The sequence below is a fragment of the Podarcis filfolensis genome (assembly GCF_964270895.1).
Source record: "Podarcis filfolensis genome assembly, chromosome: 15".
Lineage (NCBI taxonomy): Eukaryota > Metazoa > Chordata > Lepidosauria > Squamata > Lacertidae > Podarcis > Podarcis filfolensis.
The window spans coordinates 42,427,972-42,438,163 of record NC_139618.1 but is presented as its reverse complement, the minus strand read 5'-3'; the positions used below and the strand labels follow the sequence as shown (position 1 = coordinate 42,438,163).

The window sequence follows — 10,192 nt, the reverse complement described above, 5'->3', positions numbered from 1 at the left end:
AATTAAGCAAGTGCAGGGTCCAGGACAGATTTCCTTGACTGTTCTGCAACTTTTCCAGCATAGACCATATCAATGGAGTTCATGGACCACCAGCAGTTCACACACCATACTTGGGGAATGTCTTGTCTACACTGATCAACTGTCCAGTCTGTGTTTCAGACCAAAGTCTTTCCCAGCTTTACCAGGGCAGGGCAGGGCAGGGCAGGAATTGAACCTGGAGCCTTTTACACAGTCAAGTTGATGTTGAGTATGGTTGATGTTTTACTGTTTTGGCTATGATTTTATGTACTGAAACATGCCAGGCGCTGCAAGAATGAGATTGTTTCACAACCCTGGAATAGGAAAGCTATAGGAAACCAGAGTCAAATCCTGCTGTTGCTTTATTGTGATTGCTGCAATGCATAGTAGGTATTACTACTTGGGGGTGTGGCAAACACACACACACACACGGAAACACCATGTCTGGAAAGACAACCATGAAGGGAAGTACTGTAAAAGAGTCGAGGTGGGCAATTTAGTGCCAATGAAATACCTAAAGCAGCTCCAGGACACATGGCTGAAGCTCTGATTGGGCCTTTCAATAATAGTAACAGTTAAAAACAGCCTGGATAGGAAAGAACATTCCTGCTGTGGCTCTTAAAACTTTGTCAGCATTGGATAGAACTCAAATGATTTGAAAGGTCTCCAGTTGTTAAAGATATTCTGTCTTCTAATACTGCTGCTACTTAGATGATGATATTTTGTGGGTTGCACAAGAGGTTCTCTAGCTTATGCCTGACTTAAGAAATAATTAGTCTGAGACCAATTTGTATTATTAAACACGCTGAAGACTCATGCATGCTTACCTTTTGCCCTGTTCTTTCTAGGCACAGGTCCGTGTGTTAAAGTTTGGTGTTGAGCACAATTTCCCCCCACTCTGGAGCTTTCCCCACAAAAACCTGCTCTTTAAAGCTGAATTGGAGCAAATGACAATTTGGGTTTTCCATTGTTTGCTGTTTGCTCCAATTCAGCTCTCAATATTTGAAAAGCTTCGGAGCAAAGAGAAAAAAAAGGGGGGCACTCATGCATAGAATTATAGAGCCTGGAAAGAGCAGAGGAAAGGTAAGTGTGGATAACCCTGAGTGGGGCACGTGGAACCAGTGGATTCCAGAGCCCTAACCTCTACTTTCTTTTTATGCAGTGTTAGTATAATGGGGGCACAACCTGGCTTGCTGGAAAACATGCATGGTTATGATTTCAAGACCCATCCTCCAGGAATCTAGCTGGTTAGTGGCAGAGATGGGTGTGAGATAATAGCTTAGTTAGAAAAGCAACTGTTGGAACCAGTCTGTTGTCATTTTGATCCAGGCTAATATAAAAAGAACCCTAAGGACACATTCAGTGCCACACAAGTCCTGCAGATTCTGCCTCCATCCCATATACTGCAAAATGTCTGGAAAGCTAGAGTCTTTTACATGTTACTCTTCATGCCAAAGTGAACTAGACGAAGGTTGGAATTGTAAGACTAAATCACAGCAACCTCTATGATATCCTCTGAGCTGGCAAGTCATGTCAAGAGCCTGGTGCTGCACGGAGATGATTCACTCTTAGATTTCAAAGAGAAAAAGGGATCAAGCCAAGCATTTCAGCTGAAAGGGGAATATTGCTGCTGATCTTGCTAGTTGTTGTAGTTCTTAGTGATAAACTGGGTTGAAGCCACAGGGGTCCCAAGGTGAGAGTAATCCACAAAGTTCTCCATGTCCCAGGAACCTGGAAAGGGAAGAGAAATGACAAATTCTTACTCTTACTCAGGATCAAGCTACATGTGATGATGGACAAACTACCTCAATCACATATCCAACAGGAGCGCAAGTAGAGCATCAGCTGGATCCTTCCTTTGCTTTCTGATCATCTGGAACCTCTTCAACTGTTGGAGGTTGGCTGAGAAGAAATGTGTCCTGACATTTGGGGGTGGGAGAAAGCAGACAGACCGTGGGGAAGTAAGCTGTGCGTGGTGACATGGTTTAGCTCAGGGGTCGCCAAACTTATTGGACCAGAGCATACATTTTGAATTTTCAGAAAGTGCTGTGGGCATCAGTCACAAAATGGATGTAATGGGGAGCATAACACAAAATTAGAGAGTACACTCGTTTCAGCTTCCACCACCACACTGCTGCAAACAGCCTCAAGCTTACCATGGGAAGTTCAGATTGTGGTAGTCACATAATACTGTATTGATTTCTCTCACACACAGTGATGCTGTTGCTGTCTAAGGTCTCAACCAACTTGCCATTAAGTTTGGGCCTAGCTGTTTCATTTTTAATCTAGTCCAGGGGCTAGATTTTACTTGGGGAAAGACTCCTGAAAACTCATGTTTTCCCATTCATTCCTCTAGTCAGCATTTCGTGTCGTCTCCACCTCCATCTCTGTCCACTTGTCGCAGCCAAGTTGAGCAGGCACATTCAATCACACACACCCTGGAGGCATCTTTGTGCTAGACTCAAACTTCCAGACCTGCACACAAATGAAGCACCAGTAACCGTGGAAGAGGAGGAGCGAGCCTGCACATTGTTTTCCTTTTTCAAAATCTCATTTTGCAGGGCTGCAACAATCAATGGAAGTAAGTGGCATGCAAATCCAAGACCCACAAAGCAGAGAGGAAAAGGCACAGCTAAGCTAATCAAGAGGAGGGCTTTTAAATGTGTATCAAGGAATGACATCTACCCTGGTGGACAGCAGGGTCCAGAATCAATCTAAATTGAAGGCAGTATGTTGAGGACAAGAAGGAATGATTCTAGATTGGGAAAAACCTACATTTTAGTGCTACAAACAGGTTCGTGTGTTCACAGCCTGTGTGAGAAGAGGACAACCAGTGGTTTTTAAATGAAAAACGTATTTCCCTCAAGCTTCTGATCCCATGACCTGAGAACCATGGACAGAGAACAACAACAACAGAGAAACAAGAAGTGAAATTGTATCTAGTCTCAGAGAGCTTGCTTTCCCATCCATTAACTTGCTTGGGCAGCCATGGCTGCAACATTCTGTGAAGAAGTCACAGGGTGAGTCATGAAGTATGTACGGCTTCAAGGCCAAATTCTGAACAAGGGGGAAAGTCCCAGTTCTTCTTCATTCATCAATAAAACTGGCATTGGGTGGGGCTAATTTTTACAATAAAAGCTTTGTATAGATGAGGGGGACATCCTTCTCCCCACCTGCTGAGGCTTCATTGCCCCAGACACTTTTCACCCAGCCCAACTCTGATACCGACTGCAATAGCTCCTGCTCCTATTTCTTCAGCTGAAGGCAGCAGGAAACTGCACATTTCATGTTTAGAGCTTTAAGGCCCTAAAGACAGAAATGCGCACACTGCAAATTGCTCTCATTGTGGCGAAGCTTTCCCATTGCTTATGGTGCCTTTGACTGTTCATAAGAACACAAGAAAAACCTTTGTGGATACACCAAAGGTCCATCTAGGCCAGCATCCTGATTCCCAGAATGGACAAGCAGGTCTTCTGGTTAATTCCCAAGCAGGACACAAAGGCAGTAGACCTCTCCTGCTCTTGTTTCACAACAGGTGCTGCTCAAAGACATATTGTCTCTGAACCTCAAGGTTCCACAGGCCATCATGGCTTAAAGGAGCTTGACCATGAGCCACTAGGTCAAATCTTGGCTTAGCTTAGTGTGCCATGGCACAAAAGAGACCAGGGAAGAGCAAAGCAGCCACAAGCTGCTCTCCAGAAGCCTGCAGGCACATGCAGCCTAATTAACCAAGCCATTGTACAGGGATATAACTTGGGGGGGGGGTAGGGAAGGGCACCCGCCCCCCTAAAACAAGTAAATCAATACAAACTACTTAAGGTTCTGCCCCCCAGCAGAAAGCCTGCCCCCCAATAAATCCTAGCTACGCCCATGCCATTGTGTATTTTGCCTACACTTCCCACTGGTGTACATGCAATAAACATATCTATTGCTTAAATTGTCAAGCTCAAACTTCCTAATCTTTTAACTATAGAAGCAGCTAATCAATAGTAGGTCAACTCCCATTGACCCATAATAATGAATAGGGTAGAGGTGCCCAAAGCATTGTCCTGCCTCAGTTACATTTAATTGTTAAGAAAAATATTGCCATGTGTTAGATAAAATGGCAGGGAGGCGGGAAATGACAGTAAGGCAGCTCAGTTCTTTTAATTCATTTCCTTCAAGCAGTGGAATTGGTAAAACTGCAGCTTCTGCCTAGACTCACCAGTGCTTAGCATCCTGGGAACTAAAGTCATTTGATTACAATCTTGACACATGACTGGGCTAGACCTTGGGTCTTCGTTTGGTTGGAGACTGGTTGTTATGACCCCATTCTTCTCCTTCTGCACCTGTCCATGCTGCCTTCCTTGTGATTGTTGTTGGGCCAGGAAGACTGCCTGCTTTATCTTAATTCAGATCTTGAGGTTTAATGAACATAACAAACCAACCAACCCTGCAGCTCTTGCAAAACAGTGAGCAAAATTTGGTTGCTTCATCATCTGCCTCCAAGGCAATGAGTCCAGCAATGAACAAGCAAGGATGCAGCTGAGTTCAAGTGCCTTCCCTTTGCTGCCACAAACTGAAAGAGGAACCAGCCGAGGTACATGCTTCTACGTGCCTGGTGGCTCCTTGTGGCTCAGTGCTGGAGAACAAGAGCAAGGAGCTTCTATGCACTGCTGTTCTGCTGCTAAATGAGAAGAAAGCCCCTGCTCTACAGCAATTCTTGTTTCTTGCTCCCTCCATACAAAGTTGTCAGTTTTGGGTTAACCCCAAGGAAGTGTCAGTCATGGAGCTTAAGCTGCTCCCATAATTAGGAGAGTACACATTGTGCAATGTCAGTTCATTCACTTTCCCCAAAGTGTCATAGAATCATAGAATCATAGAGTTGGAAGAGACCACGAGGGCCATCGAGTCCAACCCCCTGCCAAGCAGGAAACACCATCAGAGCACTCCTGACATATGGTTGTCAAGCCTCTGCTTAAAGACCTCCAAAGAAGGAGACTCCACCACACTCCTTGGCAGCAAATTCCACTGTCGAACAGCTCTTACTGTCAGGAAGTTCTTCCTAATGTTTAGGTGGAATCTTCTTTCTTGTAGTTTGGATCCATTGCTCCTCCGTTCTTTACTGAGGGAGCAAACTCAAATTATAGCAGCAATTGATTCTGCATCTGGCTTGCTGCATGCACACACCCCATACATTTAAAACACATTTAAAGCACATGAATTTCCCCCAAGTGAACCGGGGTGATGTAGTTTGTTAAGGGTGCTGGGAGCTGTAGCTGGGTGAGGAGTAAACTACACTTCCCAGGATTCTTTTTGGGGGGAGCGGGGCAGGGAGGAAGGTGCTTTAAATGTCTGGTGTGTATGCAGTCTAACTGAGCTGATTCAGGAACACCACCTTGCACTGTATACAAGCAGAAAAAGCAACTTACCAAGTTCCATGCAAAATAAAAAAAATTGTCATGTGAGGTTTTCCTCACATGACAAAGAGGAGACTCCCCTTTATGACCTCTCACAATCACATATCTGAGTTGTGGTGTGCAATGACAGGTACCATATTTAGTACTTGCCAACTTTGACCCTTACTCATGCCATCAAATGTATTGCAGAGAGATTGCTTAGTTTGGACACCTGAGTTTTCATTGAAAGCCCCTAATAATCTATAAAATTCACTGGGCAGACCAGCACTTTGTGTACCTGCAACAGAAAACCCAATGCCTTAGTTGAGAAAGACCCTCATGGGTGTGGATTCAAATATGGCTTCTCAGAGTCCTGGCCTAGTTCCGACAATCACTAATTACAAATGGAGCTGAGGATAGAAACCTAACCAGTACCATCAAATAGGTAAACATGTTTATACTCAACAGACCCCTTTCCAGTTTAAGGATGCATCCAGCCTCTTATCAATCTCTACATTTCCATGGAAGCTGGAAAAATTGACTGGGATGTAGGGAGTAAGTGTGGGATGTGAAAGACAGCAGTCAAGTCCTCATTCCTAGAGTGGACATGCAAGGGGATGCTTGGTTCAGCCAGTAGAAAACTTCCCGTTTCCTCCTGGGCTGGGACAAACTTCCTTTGCATGTGACTAAAGATGGGCGTGACCTTACCTGCTCAGGTGACAAAACAGATGCTGAACTAGATGAGCCATTAGCTCATCTTATATTCTTAACCCTTCTGCCAAAATGGCTAGATGAGGCTGAAGCAAAGCTATGCACTGTATGTGCTGGAAAACTGGTGATGATGGTGCAAAGAACAATTAAGTAAGGGAGACTTGACCTAATGCTAGGTATTTGATATGGGTTCATAGAATAACAGAATCATAAAATTCTAGAGTTGGAAGAGACCATGAGGGTCATCTAGTCCAACCCCCTGCAACACAGGAACATGGGGCTGGCACCCATGACCCTGAGATTAAGAGTCTCATACTCAACAGCGACTGGGGTAATGGATGTTTTTTAAAAAACCTTTCCAATATTTCAGGGGTGGCCAACTCCCAAGAGACTGCGATCTACTCACAGAGTTAAAAACTGGCAGTGATCTACCCCCTTTTTTGGGGTTTAGGTCAAAGTTGTTGAGCTTCTTTGGGGGGAGCCAGTGATCTACCAGTGATCTACCACAGATGTCCAGTGATCTACTGGTAGATCACGATCTACCTGTTGGACGTGCCTGCAATATTTCATTTCATTCCTTTAAATATTTGACCTTATAAAAAACAAGGCATGAGACGCAAGCTTCCCTGCCTCCCTCTGACAAGCCCACACTTGCTTGCTGAAATGGGAACTCAGGGAACTCCTGCCCTCTTCCCCAATCCCGCCTTACAGAGCAGAGATTGAGTTCTCTCTCTCTTGTGAATGTTACAATCCTTATTGCTTTGATATGAAATGGCCAGCTCATTCACTAATCTTGGGTGTTGGTGACTCACCAGAACTCTTTAATAACCAAAAAGGGGTAGGGGTGGGAAAGAAGGAAGGAAGAGTGAGCCACTGTAGGTCAGAAGGGCTGAAATCCATTCTGTGTCTGAACAATGAGGGACTTCACACTTGGCTTGGCCCGTGGTTGGAGCTCATTTCCTGCAGAATTATATCATAGTGTCTTGCCCTTATCGGAGCTCTTACTCAGCCTAAGAAGTTGAAAACATACAGCAAACATCTGCTCTTTCCATTGCTATCGTTTCTATTGAACAGATGGCAATAGTGAAGCACAGTGGGGAGAGAACTGTTTTGTCCAAATCATAATAGCCAAACTGTAAATAAGAGCAAGAGGCCCAATGTTTGGCATTTGGGATGATAATGAGTATTGATGCTCCCAGGATGATGCAGATTCTGCTCCCATTCTGCTAACATACAACTACTTTTAGTAAAATCCATCTTCTTCTCAAGGCCCATGATAGTGCCAAGTCCATTACCATCATACATCTTTCTTCCCTTCTGTCTGCCACAGCAACACTAACCAGTATCTTGAGGCTGAGATTTATCCATTGCACAGTTCTGCTCTTCACTGCTTGTCACAGCAATCCTGCAGTTCTTTTGCAGCCTACTTGCTGTGTGTTTTCATCAACCATTTCTCATATGAACTGGATGTCTCTATCACCATTTCATTGTTTTGAACAAAACAGCTGACCTCTTCAGCATGAGCCTGGTTGTGGTATCACTGTGCAAATCCAAGGTCATGTTACTAAGCATGCAGACACAAGAAGAATGGGCCCAGAAACCATCCAGCATCTAGCTTTGCAGGCTATAATATCCTGGATGTTGACTCTCACCACTGATAGAAGAACTCACACAATCACAGTCATACTTTGTCCTGATATCAGCAGAGTTGGTGTTTTATAATTTATCTGTCTCATCACTGGGACTCTTCTGGGTGAAAGGGGTCCTGAAGCTTTTCTGCAAAGATTAATGATGTCCCAGTGGCGGAAGGCGGGAATCCTTTTTGCCATTAACAGTACCTAGTCTTGTCTAGTTTTGATTACACTGCTGAACACACTCATGTTGTAGCCCAGTTCATTTAACCTGAGGAGACTGCCAAGCGGTAACCCCTACTGAGAAGCTAGCTGGTGAGTTTGGATGATGTTCTAGGAATTCCTTATACTTCTACTTAATTCCTTTTAAATTCTTCAATTCCAGCTGCATAGGCAGAAATACTGGGCTCTTACAAGTGTTGGCTGTGAAGGTCTAAAGGGACCGGGAGAGAATAAGTTTTAGAGCATGCCACCATGGTTTATGACCAGCTGATTCCTTCTGGAACAACATTAGCTAATTCTAAAAAGACTGCACAAATAATGGTAGTTCTACAGCAGCAAAGGTTTGCTTATATTAAGATTATTTTTATACAGTCATTTACATATAACAACAATTCACCAATTGAGGAGTGGGGACCCAACAGCAGAGAAAAACCATGATGACATTATTCTGAGGTAAACATTATGGCTCCTTGGGATGTGTACTTAAAAGATAATGGAAACACATTTCATTACATTTCCTTACATTTTTAGGTGCATACTTAGCACATAAAAGCTAAAGGATCCCTGACCGTTGAGTCCAGTTGTGGACGACTCTGGGGTTGTGGAGTTCATCTCACTGGCCGAGGGAACCGACATTTGTTCACAGACAGTTTTTCCGGGTCCTGTGGCCAGCATGACTAAGCTGCTTCTGGCAAAATCAGAGCAGTGCACGGAAACGCCATTTACCTTCCCACCGGAGTGGTACCTATTTATCTACTTGCACTTTGATGTGCTTTTGAACTGCTAGGTTGGCAGGAGCAGGGACCCAGCAATGGGAGCTCACCCCGTCGTGGGGATTTGAACTACTGACCTTCTGATCAGCAAGTCCTAGGCTCTGTGGTTTAGACCACAGCATCACCCGTGTCCCTATACTTAAAACATACTAGGGATAAATAAATAAAAGTATTTTATGTGAGCTGACTCCTGTAGCTAACCATAATCTATCCCAATGTGATCTTTGCATTAATTCTTACCTTTAGTATGATCCACACAGGGATGCCCTATTCAAATTCTCACCAATGCAAGTCTCAGGATGTATGGAAGCACAGTGTGGGAGCTGGCTCTGCCCTAATCAGGGAAGCTGCAGTCTTGGTATGTAGCTCACTAAAATCCTCACTGGGTTTGGGATGTTCCAGTATCTACAGAATGAAGTTTATGAATCCAGTTCATACACACACATCTTGAACTATACAGCAGCAGAAATCCCTTTTAGTGAGAGGGCAAAGTGATCTTTCTATCTCAACTGCTGTCAAATAATCTTCTATTTTCATTTACTTTTCTCTATGCTGCTGAATGTGTCAGCTCACATTACCCCTGAAAAAAACTACAAATACATACAGATTCACCCTATCCAGAAAAAATCTCATACGGCTTGCTAGTATGCTGAGGACATATCTAACATAATTGCTACAATTCTACAAAGATTTCTTTGTCTTTAACTTCCTTCAGTTAGTGTCAATTTCCTCTTTCCATTTCTCACTGATTTAATGAAGTATTTAAATTAAAGACCAACAGAGGCCACAGTTTAGTGCCCTCTTCTGGACACTTGAAACTTTAGGAATGTCTGCCATTAAATTTTTCTGAAGCCTTTGCGTGATGAAACTTGATTCCCCACCACCACCTGGACCCTTGTTTGTACTGGAGATTAAAACTGTACATTATTTTAAAATTGTATTTATTTTATTTTATTGATGTTCTTGTATGCAAGCAGCTCTGGGGTCTTTATGATAAAAATAAAAACCTCTGCAAAAAAAGAAGTTATGTCTATCATTAAAAGTTCAGCCTGTTTTGTGAAATGGAATTTTCTAGACTTGGAAAATAATATTAATAATATAAATGTAGAAAAACCTTTACTTGAATTTTACATTCAGTGCACATGAAAGTATTTTGGAAGGAAATTTAATTACAGAAGTATCTATGATCTCATCAAAGAAAGCTATGGTCATAATATTGGGCACAATTATATACAACTAAGTTTCAATGAAATTAATAGGACTTTGCATACATAATTACAAGCAGTACTTTTGGCCAATGTTAATATGTAGTGTTAAATTAGGGCTTGCTCAAAGGCAACGTTTCCCATGCCATTGAAGACATGAGGCGCTGTAAGTATTAGCATTCCTTATGGTATGAGTGTTCATTGTAACAGGGCCATTGTCTATTACACACTCTTCTCCAAGAGAAACTGATCTG

The 10,192-nt window shown here is 43.1% G+C and overlaps 1 protein-coding gene across 3 annotated transcripts in view; it reads right to left on the bottom strand.

Moving 5' to 3' along the window:
• Positions 1-362: 362 nt before the first annotated feature.
• PEBP4 (phosphatidylethanolamine binding protein 4) overlaps positions 363-10,192 on the bottom strand; it is a gene marked incomplete at its 5' end in the record, with an annotated part of 251,310 nt that continues 241,480 nt past the window's right edge. For all 3 annotated transcript variants that reach the window (XM_083589089.1, XM_083589091.1, XM_083589090.1), the window contains one exon: positions 363-1,749. In XM_083589089.1, coding sequence (XP_083445215.1) covers positions 1,658-1,749 — 92 coding nt within the window. In that variant the 3' untranslated portion in view covers positions 363-1,657. The remainder of the gene's footprint in view (positions 1,750-10,192) is intronic.